The sequence below is a fragment of the Sciurus vulgaris genome (genome assembly GCF_902686455.1).
Source record: "Sciurus vulgaris genome assembly, chromosome: 14".
In the NCBI taxonomy this organism is placed as follows: domain Eukaryota; kingdom Metazoa; phylum Chordata; class Mammalia; order Rodentia; family Sciuridae; genus Sciurus; species Sciurus vulgaris.
In genome coordinates, this window is record NC_136475.1 from 83,623,968 (window position 1) to 83,643,557 (window position 19,590).

At 33.4% G+C, this 19,590-nt stretch overlaps 1 protein-coding gene across 13 annotated transcripts in view; it reads left to right on the top strand.

Moving 5' to 3' along the window:
• Nucleotides 1–19,590, top strand: part of PUM2 (pumilio RNA binding family member 2) — a gene marked incomplete at its 5' end in the record, with an annotated part of 85,320 nt that overhangs the window by 20,732 nt on the left and 44,998 nt on the right. For 8 of the 13 annotated variants that reach the window (XM_079110928.1, XM_079110931.1, XM_079110924.1 and 5 more), the window contains 6 exons: nucleotides 152–220; nucleotides 7,395–7,503; nucleotides 10,652–10,839; nucleotides 11,415–11,584; nucleotides 14,509–14,779; nucleotides 15,012–15,105. In XM_079110928.1, the coding sequence (XP_078967054.1) occupies nucleotides 170–220; nucleotides 7,395–7,503; nucleotides 10,652–10,839; nucleotides 11,415–11,584; nucleotides 14,509–14,779; nucleotides 15,012–15,105 (883 nt within the window). Of the gene's footprint in view, nucleotides 1–151; nucleotides 221–1,183; nucleotides 1,325–2,209; nucleotides 2,281–7,394; nucleotides 7,504–10,651; nucleotides 10,840–11,414; nucleotides 11,585–14,508; nucleotides 14,780–15,011; nucleotides 15,106–19,590 lie in introns of those variants that run through there. The other 5 variants (XM_079110922.1, XM_079110927.1, XM_079110933.1 and 2 more) reach the window with 2 other exon arrangements.

Here is a 19,590-nt window from a genome sequence, read left to right on the forward strand (position 1 = left end):
TCTCATGTACTCTATTTTGGGAAAACCTGTTATAGAGGGAAATCTGTTCTTGCCCATCACATGCTAATATTAGTAATAGCAGCAATATAATGTAAAAATAGTTTATACTTTAAAATTTTCTTTCTACTAATTTTGTTTTGTTATTCAACAGGTTTGATCTGTGGATGAAATGAATCATGATTTTCAAGCTCTTGCACTAGAATCTCGGGGAATGGGAGAGGTAAATATTTACCAATACCAAGAACTTGTACCTCACTTTAATTATTTGAGCTGTTGAGACTTTTTTTTTTTAATAAACTGTAATCTTGAAAATAGTGATTATCTTCTAAACTATATGGGTTTTATTTTATTACTTTAAATCTCTGGTTGTATACAGTTGTGTAGTTGTGATTTTCAGCTGCCTTTTTAACCTATAGCAAGTAATTTTCAGTGATTTTATGTGATTTATTTAGTGTGATTGTTCTAGGTGGTTTGATTAACTTGGTTAGATGTATTATATTTTGGTAATGAATCATACATCATTAGCTTTGCTCAGAAGAAAAACTTCTTTATCCTTGTTCTGCCGTTTTATGTATGTATGCTGTGTTTGCTGTAGCCACACTTGGTTGTTCATTATTCTCCCTCCCCCAAAATCTCTCTTGTTCACCAAAGCTGTTTGCTTAATAAACTTCTAATTCTTGACAAGACTCTACTGAAAATACTTACCTATTGTCCCATTGCTATCTACAGTAGAATGAATTATTTTCTCATCTGACTTTCCCTAGATCTTTTTATATATACTTTTATTATATTACTGGTTACAGTTTGTTTTATATTTGTCTCTCCTGTAAATTGCTAGCTTTGAATGTCTGGCATAGTAGGTACTCCACATTTTAAAATTAATTTTATCATTCCTGTTAATCTGTGGTTTTCTTTGAGGCATCCAATTTAACCTCACCATTACATATTTTAAGCCAGCTAAAATACTTAGTTTTCCATACACTTAATGAAATTTTAGAAAATTTTGTTTATGGAGACTCTTGTGGTCATCTTTATTTTGTCATGTTCTATACTACTAACATAGTGTGGACTTTGGTAATAGAAAATAACAGTAAACAGACCTACTATGTGTAATTAACTGCTTGCACCTGGAGATTATTTTACTTTGGTAGATTAGAAACCGTCATGAGACTCACTCCATCCAATGCTGTGCTCTTCAGATGCAGAAAAAGAGTCCAGTCACTCCTTTGGGCCACAAGAGGGCACCCTGCAGCTAGCTAACCCTCCCTTTCTTCAGAACAGCGTTTTCCAAAGAGTTTGTCATTTTCAGAGGACTGATTTAAGGGTGAGTTAAGGTGCTTAAGCTTAAGTATTGCCAAAATAAATTTGTTAGTCCAGTGCACAAGGTAAAAATATAGGCCCTAAGATAAATTTGAGAGAGGAAATAATTTTTTTGTTTAAAAATACTGTACCTTTACTGCAGCACAGTGACTTGCTTTGACACTGTTTTCATTATGGGAGATGAAAAAGAGGCAGAAAGGGCTTTTATTCTTTCTTTTCCACTTGTTTTCTGTAGTCTTTAGAAAGTAGAATAATGTATCTTAAAAGCAGATTTGGCAGTGCTTCGGCCTTCTAGTCTGTGACAAACTTGAACTTATTTTCTTTTAAGAGCAAGAAAAGTCACACTCCTACCTTAATTCTAATTATACTTCTTATTCTTTACTTACCAGATGTATAGTGTGTATATGTTTACAAATAGATCCTTTTCCCCCTTTCTAACTAATATTTGATAAATCTAAAGAACTTTGTAATTCCAAAACATGTCATCATTAGAAACAGCAGTTGAAAGAGTATTTGGGGGTGCAAGAAGATTTTAGAAAAAGAGGAGCTAGATTAAATGTACGTTATATAAACTTAAATCCAGGTTTTATTAATGGATGTGTCAGATATGCAGAACAAAAGAGTATAGTCACTTAGGTGTAGATTGCTTACTATTTGTTGGATAGCAGCAGGTCAGTGTATCTGTGACCTTACTTTAGCCAGTGAGAATGTATTCTTAAATAAGCTGTTTTTATGAATTAAGGATTTTTTGTTTTTTGGTTTTTTTTTTTTTTTCTTAATAGTTTACCAATTATTATTGTTACCTCTAAGAGATAACTAAGAAACCTACTCAGATTTCTGTCTCTGGGTTTTCTCCCACAAGCCTTTCTATCTTTTCCTCATCTCACAGGCAGCAGGGAACCTTCTGGGATTTCCTTCTTTGCCTGTCTCTCTCTCACCAGTCTTCTCCTTTCCTGACAGGTGAGGTTTTTTTGGTTTTGTTTTATCCCAGAATTCAGTCATTGGAATAAATTAAAGCAGCCTTAAGTTTCTGGCTCTTGTGTTTTCTAAAATTGCTTGTTTTGGGTGTTGGCTTTTTTTTTTTTTTTTTTTTTTTTTTTTAACAGTAATGCAAAATCCTTTTTTAATGGATGTTCTTTTTAAGATAAAGTTTTGCTTATTATGTTTTAAGTGTTGTAAGTTTCTAATGTACAAAGCACTGCATTTTCATGTAGGGCTCATTTCAAAATGTACTGGGTTTTGTATATCACAGTAGCTTTAGTAGCAGTCATCAGAAGGGCAATCTCTTGGTTGTTCATCCAGAAATAGAAACAGACTGTATTCCTATATTCATATGCTTGCCCTTTTTTTTTTTAATCTAATATCAATTTTTGTCTAAAGTCATGTGGCTGAAAAAATGTCCATAGAAGATATTAAGCATTGTTAATATATGTAGTGTTTTAATCAAATACACCGCAGAGGCACATTTCTGTTGTCATTTCCAGGCTATTAGGATGTATGTAAACGAGTTCTTATTTATTCCTTAAATAATGGGAAAAAGTACCCTGCCTGAAATTTCTTTAGGGAACCCAGAAATTAAATCACAGAATTAGTATGTTTAATTTTGAGAATATTTTCATACCTTAGTATAATAAATAATGTTCTTTCTTTTCTGATACAATAATATTTAAAGAAAATTTTGGCAACAAGATCCTAGGTAGTATGATAAAGTAGAAAATATTAGATAGGATAGTAACGAAACTTCTCTCAGATCTCACTCTAGTGCTGTGACCTTGAGGAAGATTGACCTATTTCCAAGCAAAGATAGGAATACTGTGTACTATGAATCCTGTCTCAATAAATTTGTACTGAAAGTTTATCCATGATAATGGGAAGAATATCACATTATCTTAAAACTGCTTTCATTTTTAACTGGGGCTGGCTTAATACTGGAAATTTTCAGAAATAACAACAAATTAGATTATAATTGAAAGGAACTATTTGTGGTAGTTAAATGTAAAGAGAAGGGCCTTAGAATTAAATAAATATAGGGATTCCAATCCCATGCTGCCATTTATTAGTTATATGTGTAACCTTGAACAATTTAATTTCTGACTCTTTTTTCATTATGCAGAATTGTAACTGTATTTGGCAACTGTCTTTTCCTAAATAGTAGGTAGGGTTTTATCTTTCCCCTAGAATATTCAAACTGACTCAAGGGAAAAAAGAAGGCAAATAGCTCTTACACAAAATCTTTGTAATGAATGATGTAATTCTTTGACATAATCAGCCAGTTTAATGTTGCAGACCAGTGTGTTGACTCATGTTGTATAATATTAAAGGATTTATATTTTAAGGGTTGTAAAAGCTTCTAATATTTATGTACTTGCTGTGTGTTAGTTGTGTTTAAGTGGTTTACTTATGTTATTCCATTCTAGTCTCATAACTCATAGGACTGCAGCTTATTATCTTTCCTTTAAAGATAAGGAAACTAGTTCAGAAAGAATAATTAACTGGCCCAAGGCCACATAATAATACCTGAGCAAAAGTTTGAACTCATGCCTGTCTTGACTATTTATAATGCTACTTTCCTTTGGAAATGTCTGTGTTTAATGTTAGCTGGTTAGCATTAAGGGATATTAGAATTAGAGAAGATGGGGAAGTGATATGAATTGAAAAATTTTAAATATTAATATATTTTATCCATACACAAAAAAAATGAAATCCAGAGAAGCACCATTCTTAGGTTTTAGGAAACTGCTTTGAGTCTTTTGTTCTCTGTTTTAGCATCTGGTTTTTGTCTTTTATGAACTTGTATTATAAGTAGAGAGATATAACTTATGTCATGATTCGCCCAGGATAATCCAGTTACATTTCTGTTATGGCATAATTATTATTATTATTTAGGGTGGGTACTGGGGATTGAACTTGGGGGCACTTGACCACTGAGCCACATCCCCAGTACTGTTTCATATTTTATGTAGAGACAGTGAGTTGCTTAGCATCTCACTCTTGTTGAGGCTGGCTTTGAACTCGAAATCCTATCTCAGCCTCCCAAGTTGCTGGGATTACAGGTATGTGCCATCATGCTCAGCTAAGGCATAATTATTAATAGCATCCTTTTGCTTGAAAGTGTCCCAGTTATCTTTATTTGGTTGTTTTTTATTTTATGTAAGTTTATATTAGAAAAATCTGAAGTATAAGTGTAATTCAGTAAATGCTAGAGCAGGAATTTGATTTAATTTTATTTTTTGAGACAATATGCTGAGGTAACTTTTTTTAATAGAGAAGGCAAGCCATAAATACTTTCGAAGGAAAGAACATTGTATGTACACTCAGCATGGGGAAGTCAAGTTGACAAGAAATACTGAGTGTACTGTGAATTAGGGAACGAATACAAAGTGATTGTGAATAATATATTTTATAGATATTTAAGGTTCCTTAGCCTTGTTTTCTGTGATGTGCATTCTTATTTTTTACTATAGTTTAAAAAAAAATCTCCAGGGACAAATATCTTTTTTAATTTGTTTACATCAGTTTATTTTTTTAACCTTTAAAAACTTGTTTTTAACTGATCTTTTTTTCTGAATTGTTGCCTACTCTTATTTAGTCCATTTTAACCTGTTCCTAGTCACAAGATAGTGGTTTCTCTAAAAGTATCTGAATCACTGTCTAAATTGCCACAGAAAGCAGTTTCTAGAATGTTTAGATCTTTGATAGAAGTATTAATTTTAACTACTAATTTTTTTCCTGTGCATGATAACTTGTGTTAACAAGAGAGTCATATTACAACGCTTTGCAAAAATATTCACACTTGGTATTTGACATAGTTTTTTTTTTTTTTTTTTTTTTTAATGCTTCTGTTTGTTATACCTATTTTGGATTCCTTATTTGTTATTCCTGTTTTGTGACTGAAATGTTTTTCTTCATGAAGTATGGGCAAAGCAATTCTTTATATCAGGAATGATTTTCATCCTCCTGAAATGACTTGCTTATGCAATATTTTTAAAAGATTAACTTGGGGTTTACTATGAATAAATGTATATTTATTTAAATATATTGAATAATGCTATAATATTAGTATTATCAGGTTTACATTTTGAATATTTACATGTCATTTATGGTGATATTTTTTTTAAATTGAAGGAATGGAGGCCGTTTTAGTTTAGTTACTGTGATCTTTGTTAAGAGCATAGAAATTTGTTTTCTTTAAAAATTTGCTTATTTAGAAAAAGTTCTATAAATTGGGAACAAGGCCAAAGTGATATTGTCCCCCTATCTTCAAAGCTGCTTCTCCTGGTTTACTGCAAACATCACCCAGCTTCTTTGATTTTGGTCAGTGACACTATCATATATCTTTTTAACTAGTTACTAAGATTTTTATCCCTTTTATCCATCTTCTCCCACCATCTGTATTCAGGTCCTGTTGACTCTCCAAAATGCTTCTCAAATCCATTTTATTTTCTCAGTTCTTTCTGCTAGTTAGTAGTAGTCTCTTTTGAGTTCTCACTACTTTGACTCTCTCATAATTTTCCTTAAACTGGTATCTTTGTCTCTAGTCTTTCCCCTTTATATCTCTCATTCCTTACAACTTGAGTTGTTTTTCAAAACATGTCACTCAGGCTGGGGTTGTGGCTCAGTGGTAGAGCAGTTGCCTAGCATGTGTGACACCCTGGGATCATTCCTCAATGAGATGGATAGATTTGATTTGGTTTGATTAGATTAGATAGATGTCCATCGACAACTAAAAAATTTTTTTTAAAAATGTCACTCGTCAACCTGTCTTGATTTCTCCTATTACTTAACTTAAGCTTAACTATAGTTAACTATAGCTAACTTAGCTAACTATAGTTAGCTAAGCTTAACTATAGCTTAGCTTGTCTATTAGGAAAGAGTCCTCATAATTTACCTGGTTAGCTTTACCAGTATTAAATCTTGGCCTTCCACATCTGTTTCTCCTATCTTATATTCTGTTCTCCACATCTTGCATTTTCTCAAGTATTTGCCTTTGTTCATGCTTGACTGTATTTTATTCAGCAATTTATATATTTTTTCTTGCCTTGCCTTCCCACTTTCAACCTCTAGCACACTCCCAACACACTATATTCTCTCTCAGACCTCAATTCAGGTATTAGTAAGATATATTTTATTGTAGCCTGTTTATGAGCTCTAAAGATGAAATGAGCATGCCCTTAAAGAAGCAAAAAGGTAATTTAGTATGATATGTATTGTATTAGAAGTATACACAGGTTTGATTACTAGCACTAAAGGGAATGGTCACCTAATTATAGGCTAAGAGTGTCCTATGAATGCTTATTTAAAATACCAAATGTATGTCTCAGAAAGATAGTATATTCAACCAGACATGCCAAGTCTGTCTCCTCTGAGCATCAGGGGTAGTAGTAGCAAGAATGGGTATTAAAAGAATAGGATATTAAAGAATAGGTAGGAATTATACATTTTGAATAATCAGTGAATGGTTTTTTCAACACAATTTTTACATGCTGTGTATGTCACCATGTAGAATATAGCCCAGGGCCTTAAAGTAATTATTTCAAAAGTATCTGTAGGTTTTTTTCTGTACGTGTTTTCTATAATCCATAGCTTTTTGATCTGAAATTGGTGGGTTCATAGTATTCAGGAACTTGTAAGAATTGTGAGATTCACTTCCATTGAATAACTGAAATAAGAAAGAAAAAATATTTTCTATCCTGGAAGTTATAGGATAGGAGATTGTCCAAAGGTAGTTCTTGAAAGCCAAATAAAAATATTAATCATCCTTTTAATGATCTCTTTTTGAGTAAGAAATTTAATTTTTGAAGAAATTTACATATAAAGAAGATAACACAAACATTTGAAAAACAAAAGTCAAAAGTGGACTTTGCTTTATTGTTTAGGTTCAGAATTATTAGAGCCAGTACATGAATATAAATGGGGAGTTACTTTACTGTTAATGAGAAACTTTTAAAAACAGATCATTCTCATTTTCATTAGCATTAAAAACTAATTTGTACATGTCAGGATATGTTTACTAATCCCTTTGTATTCTTTGTAATTAGAATAAAATTTAAATACAAATTTTTTCTTCCAAATAGCTTTTGCCTACCAAAAAGTTTTGGGAACCTGATGATTCAACAAAAGATGGACAAAAAGGCATATTTCTTGGGGATGATGAATGGAGAGAGACTGCATGGGGAACTTCTCGTAAGTTACTGTTGTATGCATGAGAATTATAAATAGACTCAATGTTTGGTGTTTTCCCTATCCCCACCCTGGGCCCTGGCCCTAGGGTGTCACCTGCCTTTCTCTTATCAGCCCTCCACCTCAGTGTTTTTTGTTTGTTTGTTTAACTCTGCCTATCCCTAGGTGATAATCAGAGAAAAATCTGATAATGTTATTGAGGATTTCATGTCATAATTTGCATTTTCTTGTAGTAGTTAACCCTTTTCTGAGGCACACTTACTTATTAGCACAATGAATTGATTTAGATGTGTTTGTCACATTAAGGTTTTCTTAAAGTTTTTTGTTTTCTTAATTAACTCTGATTATAAAATTCTGAATTACCACTAGAGGACACAGTTGTTGAACCACAGGAAGTTTTACTTTTAAACTGTTTTATATGACAGTGACTCATTTATCTAGTTGTAGCTCAAAGCTTTATTAGACATTGGCCACATCCAGAAAAGAAGTAAATTGTTTTGGTGATATAAATCTCCTAGAAAAGAGCAGATGTGAAAGTTTTTGATTTCCTTCAGGAGTGAGGAGACAGTTGGTATGAGAAACTCATAAGGGGAAAAGGAACTGGTCTGTAAGGTATATAACGTGTAGGAGTGGCGGTATTTATTGGTAAATTGAAAAGCATAGTTATATTCTTAAAATCACTTTATATTTTGCAAAGTTTCTGATTAGTAAAATTTGAGAGTTGTACAGTTAGAACTGATAACATATTTTACAAATAAGTTTTCTCTTTTTATTGCTAAGTTTAATGTAACTTGCTTAATCTATGCAAAATGACCAAAGTAATAAAAAACCAAATTCCCAGATAATTACTGTTAATGTTCATTTATAAGTGTAAATCATCAGGTGTTTCTTTAGTCTCCAAATCATTAAAAATGTATTAATAGCATTTTAAACTGCTTTATAGTTTTTAATTTGCTGCTGTTAAACTATTGCCTTAAAGCTAAAACTCAAAAGTTAGGAAGATCTAAAAAATTTTAATTTCATTTTCAATCAAATAGATCGAAAACTTTTGGCAACAGCCAATTTAGGTTGATATTTCCTTAAAATGTTGAAAATTTGTTTTCAGTTTAGTTGCTAACAAACAGATACTGTGGCAGGTTTGGAGAACAGAAAGGTATTAGACCCATAAAGTATTGACCTACAAAGCATCCTGAGCAGAACATGAAAATAAAAGATTATTTTCAGGATGGATGATAGAAGAATTACCAAATTTATCATTTTAGTCAGTTCCTGTATCACTTTTCCCAACTTAACTTTTAGTTGTATAGATTAAAATTTTGATGACAAATATTAGTCTTCTATCAAAAATCATGAGAACATTAGAAATGAATGGAATTTTATTTACCTAACATTTATTGGATTCCAAGCACATGCAAATATGAATAATATATTCCTTGTTCTAAAGGATTTGTCATTCTAAGACATTCTATGACTGCAGAGACCTGATCATATATTGTAGTCATTCTCAGCTATTTTAGTCAGCTATCTTACTACTGTAGAGAAGGAAAGTTTTATTTGGAGGCTCATGATTTTAGGGGTCTCAATCCATAAATAGCAGGTCCTTTCCTCAGGGCTCAAGGTCAGGTAGAATATCATGGTGGAAGAGTAGCAGAAGGAAACAGCCTGCTTGGTGATCAGGAAGCAGAGAGAAAGTCTCCACTTACCAGATACAAATATATACCCCATAGTCACACCCCCCAGTGAACCACTTCCTCCGGCCACACCCCACCTGCCTTCAGTTATCACTCAGTTTATCCCATCAGAGATTAATTCACTGATTAAAGTTATAGCCCCATCATTTCTCCTCTGAACCTTCTTGAATTGTCTCACACATGAGCTTTGGGTGTGGGGGGACAACTCACATCTAAACCATAACATCAGCTAAATCAATATGCTTGTGATTGTCAGGTTCAGTATGTTCTTCTGGTCATTTCAGGCCTTTGCAAAGTGGGTTTTTGTAACTGAAGTGCTCTCACTCTCTCCCTATTTGCACGCTTTAACTCTTTACCCCCTTTATATTCAGCTTAAATATCACTTCCTTTGGAATTCACTCAAAGACTGGAAAGAATCAAAGCTCCATCTTTTCTCTCCCCATAGTATCCTGGATTATTTTTGTTGAAGCACTTTATTATGATTGCTTTCTATTAAATCTGTGCTCTTTGAGGACAGAGATTATCTTTGTTGTTAAATTCCCCATATATAGCACAATGCTTAGCATACAAGGGGCAGTAAATCAATATTTAAACCGTGAATGAATGTTTGAAAGGATATAGTTGCTGATCTATCATTGATATAGATGCTGAAATAGAAATGTTTTGATATGATTTAACATATTTGTATCAAGTGAATAATTTTGTTTTAAATTTTTTGTTTAAAAATTACCAGGAATCAAACCAGGAGTGCTTTGTCACTGAGCTTCATCTCCAACCCTTTTACTTTCATTTTGAGACAAGTCTCACTAAGTTGCTGAGACTGGCCTCAAATTTGTGATTCTTCCACCTCCACCTCCCATCACTGAGATTACAGGTGTGTGCCCCTGAGCCCAGATAGAAGAGATTTAAAAAAAAAAAAAAAAAAAATTAAGGTGATATTTAACCTTTTCATGAAGAATAGAAAATTCTGTGGTGTTACTGGTTTTTCCAGACTCATTCATGTGTATAGTGTGACAGTAGTGTGTTCCAAATTTGTCTAGTGTATAGCAATGAGCTTGAGAAGTGCTACCAACTTGGAAGGAGTTTTTATTCTGTTTTATCCTTAAAAAAACCCTCTGATTTCGTAGGACTAACCAAAAGAATATTAACTTTTTAGTGTAATGCTTATAAGCACCTTGGCCTTCAAATTAATATTTCTACCTCCATTGACCTTTTTGATTTGACAGTTCTTTGCATAGGCTTTTCCTATTTATTACTAAAGTGCTCCTCCCATTTGTATTTTCAAGAGATGTGCCTCAGCCACCGATTCTCAACAGAATGAAAAGCTGTTTACAAGATAATAATAATAATGTTCAAAATAAAATGAAGTGCTGATTTTTCTTACTTTAGTATATTTGTGAAACTTCATTTGGTTTAACTTGAAAGGGCAAATCTATAATTCTAATCTTTATTCCAAACAGATCATTCAATGTCCCAGCCTATTATGGTACAGAGAAGATCTGGACAGGGTTTTCATGGAAACAGTGAAGTAAATGCAATACTGTCTCCGCGATCAGAAAGTGGAGGCCTTGGCGTGAGCATGGTAGAATATGTATTAAGTTCTTCTCCTGCTGATAAATTGGATTCTCGTTTTAGGAAAGGAACTTTTGTAAGTATTTTCAGTAAAGACATATTTAATATTTGTTTGATAGTTATTTGGTTATATTTTATTTTTAAGTCTATTTATTTTTCCCTCCCTTTGTAGAGCTAAAGGAAATTTTAATAGCTGTTTGGACTCTTTTTTTTTTTTTTTTTTTCTTCTTCTTCACTTGTCCACTTCATGAAATACATGAAATGATAAAACCACTGGAAATATTTATAATCGTACCATTTTATAAAAATCAAATCACATTGATTTTAAAACATTTTGCAAAAATTAAAACATTTCTTGATATGAAAGTAACTAAGTGAAATTATCTGTGCATTAAATATTTTAATCTTGTTTGTGGTGTTACTGCTTTTCTAGCACCGCTATAGTTAAGGTTGCCTTAGCCCTTCTGTTATAAATCACTAATTTGTACTCAAATTTTTGGCTTTCGCTAAAATAGTTGACTGTGAACTTAAAATAAGTGTCACTGCTTTCTCTTGTGTACATGCACAGTAGTGTAGTTTTAGGTCACCGAATGGTGCCTTTTTTGTGTGTTTTATTAAGTATTCAGAATCAAACAGATTCTTTTTCCTCAGGGCACTAGAGATGCTGAAACAGATGGACCTGAGAAAGGAGATCAAAAAGGCAAGGCTTCTCCATTTGAGGAGGACCAAAACAGAGATCTTAAACAAGGAGATGATGATGATTCTAAAATAAATGGCAGAAGTTTGCCAAATGGAATGGATGCCGATTGCAAAGATTTTAAGTAAGATTTTAACTTGTTTGAGAAGAAAAACTTATCTCTTTCTAAGGATTATTACAATTAGTTACTGTGACTGATTTAGACGTTTTTCCAACTTGTTTATTTACTTTGTATCTGGTGTTAATCTGGACAATTATTTTTTCATAAGGAAAATTAGTTAATGATTATGAATAATTAAAAAGAAATCTTTAAAACAGTGCATTCTGTTGAAGGAGTAATATTAGAAGCTTCTGTTAATTTTCTGCTAATATCTAAATTTGAACTTTTTCCTCTTCTAGAATTTAGTGAGACTTGAGAGACTTAAAAGTTAGCTTTGGACTGGAGTTGGGGCTCAGTGGTAGAGCACTTGCCTAGCACTTGTGAGGCACTGGTTTTGATCCTCAACACTACATTTTATATATTTTGTGTGTGTGTGTGTGTGTGTGTAAAAGTTATGTCCATCTACAACTAAAAATATTTTTTAAAAAGTTAACTCTAAGCTCAGAATTCTTTAATACCTTTTTAATTTTCTCTCTCTCTTTCTCCGTCTCTTTTCCTTGTGCAAGATACTGGGGGTTGAACTCAGGGCCACCAGCATGCTAGGCAAGTGCTCTATCACTGAGCTACATCCCCACCCCTTTTTAAAATTTTGCTTTTGAGACAGGAATTTGCAAATTTACCAAGGCTGGCCTTGAACTTGTGATCCTCCTGCCTCAGACTTCCTACTAGCTGGGATTGTAGACATGTGCCATCATGTCCAGCCGTAGTTGTTTTTAGGCAATTAAATACTTTTTTAACCTCTGACACTAAATTAGACAATGTACATTTATATGTTAGGGAATTGTTCCTTCGTACTAATTTCCTATACTTTTACACTGTAGTAATCAGATATTTTGGAGACTACCTGAAAATGAACTGTTTCTTTGAGATCTAGTGAACCATGGAACCCTAGATTACAGTTTAGGTACATGATGGTTTGCATTTACATTTATTGCCTTTAACTACCAAAGCAGAATAACATTGCTTCTTAAAAACAGTGGCGTTTCTATCTGTTCAGAGTGCCAAAAAAGCATCCAAAATCTCTAAATCTCTCTTGATACAAAAGTTAATGCTGTTTGGTTTGTTCTAGAACCTTATGCATTCTGATTTTGCTCTTCCTGTTATCTGAGTTTTAGTAAACAACATGCATTTAAAACTCAGTTGATTATAAACCCTTCAGATTATACATTTATAATTGAAGTGTTAATACACCACTAACTATAGCAAGAGCACCACTCATAGTACAATGATTTTTTTTGTGTGTGTCCTCTGCTTTTTGGTATTTGAGTTATTTCGTGTGAAAGTTTTTACTTTTCCTCTTAACACTAGTACCAACTTTATAATCATTCAAATTTTATTTTAGATGTTTAAAATCACTAATTATTTTAAATACAATGTTAATCATTACTTGACAGTATAAAAAATGTTTCAAAAAACAGCTGTGGCCAACATGCACACACTATATCAGCATGTCATTAATCTATATGTTAAGTGATAAATCAACCTGTACATTACTGGAGTAGAACTGCAATGAATGAAAGACTCATAGGAAACTTTCTTTTGTTTTGTTTTTTAATTGACTGGTTTTAAACAAAATCCTTTCAGTTTTCTTTTTTCTTCCTGTATGTTCCAAATGAATAAATGAACTTTGAAATTTTCCCTTGCAAGTTAAATATGACTAAAGAAGAAAGGAGTTTGAAATCTTCTAATGTTGCAAGGACAATGATTTGTAAATAAAATGTATATTCAATTAAATATCTGAAAGAGTTCTTATAATCAGGTATTGGCTTTGCAAACTTCTCTGTGCATGCTAGCATATTTATGCCAATGTGGAGCACCTGACTTTAGGGACAGAGTTAGATAGACATAAAACTGGCATTAAAAACCAGGTAAAATACTTATTGCTATTAACTTAATATATTTATGTTTGAATATTTGTATGACAAAATTACATGCTGATGGGCAGGATAGCAGAATGATGGGTGGGTTTGATTTTTCATTTTCCCACATTTGCATAATAGTTTGATTTTCATATCTACCATTCATTTTGTCTGTGATTTGAGACAAAGATTTCAGATTCTGTTAGCCTAAATTATAATACAAATAGTTTTTTTTTTTTCTGAGTACATATTTATTTATTTTTATTGTAAACAAATGGGATACATGTTGTTTCTCTGCATGGTTTTTTTTTTTTTTACCTGTAAAATTGAGTTGGTCATAATAATATTCAAATTGAGGAGATTGATTATTTAAAAATAAAATTATTAAAAATTATTTAAAAATTTTTACAAACTACTAAAACCATTGTCATCTCTTTTTTTTGGGGGGGGGGGATACTGAGAATTGAACTCAGGGATGTTCTATGACTAAGCTACATCCCCAGCCCTTTTTACTTTTTTGGGGGGGAGGGGGCAGGGGTATCAGGATTAAACCTGGGGGCACTCAACCACTGAGCCGCATCTCCAGCCCTATTCTGTATTTTATTTGGATACAGAGTCTCACTGAGTTGCTTAGCACCTTGCTGTTGTTTAGGCTGGTTTTGAACTCTCGATCCTCCTGTCTCTTGCCTCCCACATTGCTGGGATTACAGGTGTGCACCCCTGCACCCAATTCCCTTTTTATTTTTTGAGACAAGGTCTTACTACCTTGCTCACATTGACCTTAAACTTGTGCTTCTCCTGCCTCAACCTCCCAAATAGCTGGGATTATAGAAGATGTCACCATACTCAGCTGAAACCATGTCACCTCTTAAGTAATATTAAATAGGGGAAAAAATGTGATAGAGTAGAATGTTAGTGACCCAGATTGCCTTGTTTGCTTTCTGTATTTTATAAAAATTTTTTTCATTATTTTCATACTTTCCTTTTGACTTGTTTTTACTCATACTTTTCTCTTTCTTTTTTTTTCAGTCGTACTCCTGGAAGTCGTCAAGCCTCTCCAACTGAAGTAGTTGAGCGCCTTGGCCCCAATACTAATCCCCAAGAAGGATTGGGTCCTCTTCCTAATCCTACAGCTAATAAGCCACTTGTTGAAGAATTTTCAAATCCTGAAACTCAGAATCTGGATGCCATGGAACAAGTTGGTCTGGATTCCTTACAGTTCGACTATCCTGGTAACCAGGTACCCATGGACTCTTCAGGAGCTACTGTAGGCCTCTTTGAGTACAATTCCCAGCAGCAGGTAAAGCATGCATCTCCTTTAAGAAAGTCCTCTTGACTATTTACTAGTGAATTCCAATGTAGTATGTGGCATTGATGTGAATCGTGGGATTTCTTAAACATTTAATGTGTTACTGATTAAAATGTCCTTGTGTTTGAGTGCTTCTAAATAAGTGTTTATTTTATTCACAGCATTCCAATTACACGTGAAATGTTTTGACACTAATCTTTGTATTAAATATTTTTCCTGATAGCTCTTTCAGAGGACTAATGCATTAACAGTTCAGCAGTTAACTGCAGCTCAACAGCAGCAATATGCATTAGCAGCAGCTCAGCAACCACATATCGGTGAGTCTGTAAATTCTTTTTTTATTTTGACTCATTGTACACAAATGGGGCACAACTGTTGTTTCTCCAGTTGTCCACAAAGTAGTCATACCATTTGTATAATCATACATGTACATAGGGTGATGATGTTTGTTTCATTCTATTATCTTTCCTTCCCCTAAATTGTCATTTTTGACTGTTAGAAAAATCATCTTGTCAAAAGTGATTAGAATCTTTGGGCTTTGGTTTTGGTTTTTTGGTTTTTTGTCTTTTTCAATTAACAATTGGTGCTATTTTGTTAACTTTTGTGAAACATCCTGGAATCCCATTGAGATCAACAACAGCAGAATATATGGCAAGGGTATTGATTAGAGGAAGAATTAATTCTGGTTTGTTTTTTTTTTTTTTTTTTTTTTGGACAATACCAGGGATTGAACCCAGGGTGCTCTACCACTGAGCTACATCCCCAGCCCTTTTTATTTACTTTTATTTTGAGACAGGGTCTCTCTAAGTTGCCTAGGATCTCCCTAAGTTGCTGAGGCTTCTGGGATTACAGATGCATACCACTATAACCAGCTTATTTTTTTAATTTTGAGACAGGGTCTTGCTGAGTTGCCTGTGCTGGCCTCAAACTTGTGATCTTCCTGCCTCAGACTCCCAAGTATCTGGAATTACCAGTGTGCACCTCTAGGCTCTGCTCTTATTATAATTTGCATCATTGGTTAAACAAAGATTTCAAGCTTAAAGTTGTCCATGCACAAGTTTTTTCTGTTCTCCCCCCCACCACCTCACAAGTGTGAAGGCTAGAGAGTTAAATGCCAGAAAATTCAAGTGTAGTTATTTCTATCCACTTTCCAGCCAAAATGTTCATTTAAAAAATTGTTTAAAAATAGGAATGCTAAGAAAATTTCTCAATATTTTCTTTCATTAAGTTACGTGATATCTGACCTTTAGACTTTTGAATTATTTCTTTGTTATTGCTAGAGTTCAAGCTTGGTACATGTTATATTGTCTGTATTGGAATTTGTTGTTGTTGTTGTTTCCACCCTCCCCCAAGCACAAATCTTTACTAAATTATTAATACATGTAAATCTTATTAATATATATAAATCTTGCTAGCAGTTGTTCTATTATTTTTTTCCTCCACCCAGCTCTGTGATTCTGACACTTTCTGTAGTAAAATATGTGGAAAAATAAGCTGAGTGCCTCTTTTTTTTTTTTTTTTTCTTTAACTTTTTTAACTTTTTTGGGGGTGGGTACTGGGAATTGAACTCAGGGACACTCAACTATTGAGCCACATTCGCAATCCTATTTTTTTATTTAGAGACAGGGTCTCACCGAGTTGCTTAGTGTCTCACTTTTGCTGAGCCTAGCTTTGACCTCAGGATCCTCCTGTCTCAGCTTCCTGAGCCACTGGGATTACAGATGTGCAGCACTACACCTGGCTTAACTTTTTATTTTCTTAACTGTTAAAGATTCATATGGAAGTTTCAAAGAGAGTGCAAAGGTTCCTATGCCCCTTAATTCAGTTTCACTTAATAGCTACATCTTACAATTATAGTACAGTATCAAAACGAGTAATGTGTCATTGATACAGTATATAATTTTGTCATTTTATTACATGTGTAGATTTGTGGAAACATTTTATCTGACTTTGACTAAACTTTATTTTCTAGTTAGAGAAGTTGTGAATACTCTGACATTAGAATCTATGGAAGGAAAGATAGTGCTGTTGTTGGTTCTCTTAGCTTTGTATTGTTCTGTATCAGTGCAGTAAGGTTTCCTAGGTCCCAGATTTCACTTTTGGTTTTAATCAAAGATGTCCACATTTGTAGTTAAACCTTTAATAGCAACATCCACCTTGGCCCTGTTTTCTTTTGCTTTTTCCCCCCAATTCCTTTCATCCACGTACTTAATCCCTTCTTCTCTCATTGTTAAAAATGTACTGATTCCTGTATGTTCATGCAACACAGTGTATATTACTTGAGGCTTTATAATGTGTGTTTTTTTTTTGTTTTGTTTTTTTTAACATTTTTCTTATTTGCCATTGTAGGGTTTTTTTTTGTTTTTGTTTTTGTTTTTTAATATGAACTAAAGAATCAGCTTATCTACTTACAGAAGATCAGGTTAAGTTTTTTAATTTACTTATGAAAAATTGGTATTCTTATAACATTAAGCATTCTTATCTAGGGTATAGTGTATCTTTACTTTTATTCAAGGCTGCTTTAGTGTTCATGAGTGCTTTAAAGTTTGTTATACAAATTTGAATATTTATTGATAAATTTGTTCTTAATATTTTGTTTTAGTATCAGATGACCTCCTATCATTCATGAAACAGTAGTATGCATGAAAGATTTTGAATATCATCTATTAGATTTAAGGGGTGATATTTTCTAAAATTGAATCATTCTTCCCTTAAAATCAAAATGACTTGTATATATTTGTCCTTTTAACATACTCTTTAAATTTCTAATATATTTTATTTAGGATTTTTGCATCAGTATTTTTTTTTTCTTTTTTTATTGTTAACAAATGGGATACATGTTGTTTCTCTGTTTGTACATGGCGTAAAGGCATACCATTTGTGTAATCATAAATTTACATAGAGTAATGTTGTTTGATTCATTCTGTTATTTTTTCCCTTCCCCCCACCCCTCCCACCCCTCTTTACCCTCTATACAGTACTTCCTTCCTCCATACTTGCCCCCCTCCCTAACCCTAACTCTAACCCTAACACTAACCCTTCCTTCCCCCCCATTATGTGTCATCCTCCACTTATTAGCAATATCATTCGTCCTTTGGCTTTTTGAGATTGACTTATCTCACTTAGCATGATATTCTCCAATTTCATCCATTTGCCTGCAAATGCCATAATTTTATCATTCTTTATGGCTGAGTAATATTCCATCGTGTATATATACCACAGTTTCTTTATCCACTCATCAATTAAAGGGCATCTAGGTTGGTTCCACAGTCTGGCTATTGTGAATTGAGCAGCTATGAACATTGATGTGGCTGTATCTCTGTAGTATGCTGATTTTAAGTCCTTTGGGTATAGGCCAAGGAGTGGGATAGCTGGGTCAAATGGCGGGTCCATTCCGAGTTTTCTAAGGAATCTCCACACTGCTTTCCAGAGTGGCTGCACTAATTTGCAGCCCCACCAGCAATGTATGAGTGTACCTTTCTCCCCACATCCTCGCCAACACCTGTTGTTGCTCGTATTCTTGATAATCGCCATTCTAATTGGGGTGAGATGGAATCTTAGGGTGGTTTTGATTTGCATTTCTCTTATTACTAGAGATGTTGAACATTTTTCCATATGTTTGTTGATTGCTTGTAGATCTTCTTCTGTGAACTGTCTATTCATTTCCTTAGCCCATTTGTCGACGGGATTATTTGAATTCTTGGAGTAAAGTTTTTTGAGTTCTTTATAGATTCTGGAGATTAGTGCTCTATCTGAAGTATGATTGGCAAAGATATTCTCCCGCTCTGTAGGCTCTTTCTTCGCATTGCTGATAGTTTCCTTTGCTGAGAGAAAGCTTTTTAGTTTGAATCTATCCCAGTGGTTGATTCTAGCTTTTATTTCTTGTGCTATGGGAGTCCTGTTAAGGAAGTCTGATCCTAGACCAACAAGGTGAAGATTTGGACCTACTTTTTCTTCTATAATCTGCAGGGTCTCTGGTCTGATTCCGAGGTCCTTAATCCATTTTGAGTTTAGTTTCGTGCATGGTGAGAGATATGGGTTTAGTTTCATTCTGTTGCATATGGATTTCCAATTCTCCCAGCACCATTTGTTGAAGAGGCTATCTTTTCTCCATTGCATATTTTTGGCCCCTTTGTCTAGTATGAGAAAATTGTATTTATTTGGGTTTGTGTCCGTGTCCTCTATTCTGTACCATTGATCTACCTTTCTATTTTGGTACCAATACCATGCCGTTTTTGTTACTATTGCTTTGTAGTAAAGTTGAAGATCTGGTATTGCAATACCCCCTGTTTCACTCTTCCTGCTAAGGATTGCTTTAGCTATTCTGGGTTTCTTATTCTTCCAGATGAATTTCATAATTGCTTGCTCTATTTCTGTAAGGTACGTCATTGGGATTTTAATTGGAATTGCATTGAATTTGTATAGCACTTTAGGTAGTATGGCCATTTTGACAATATTAATTCTTCCTATCCAAGAACATGGAAGATCTTTCCATCTTCTAAGGTGTTCTTTAATTTCTTTCTTTAGTGTTGTATAGTTCTCATTGTAGAGGTCTTTCACCTCTTTTGTGAGATTGATTCCCAAGTATTTTATTTTTTTCGAGGCTATTGTGAATGGGGTAGTTTTCCTAATTTCTCTTTCTGAAGATTTTGCATCAGTATTGAAGTCACTTTAGTCTGTATTTTTTCAGTTTTTTTTCAAGTTTTTGTATCAGTATATTGCTTCATAAAAAGAATTTAGAGATATTCTATTTTTTAACATGGAGTATACTAAGTAATATTAGACTAACATGATCTTCAAAG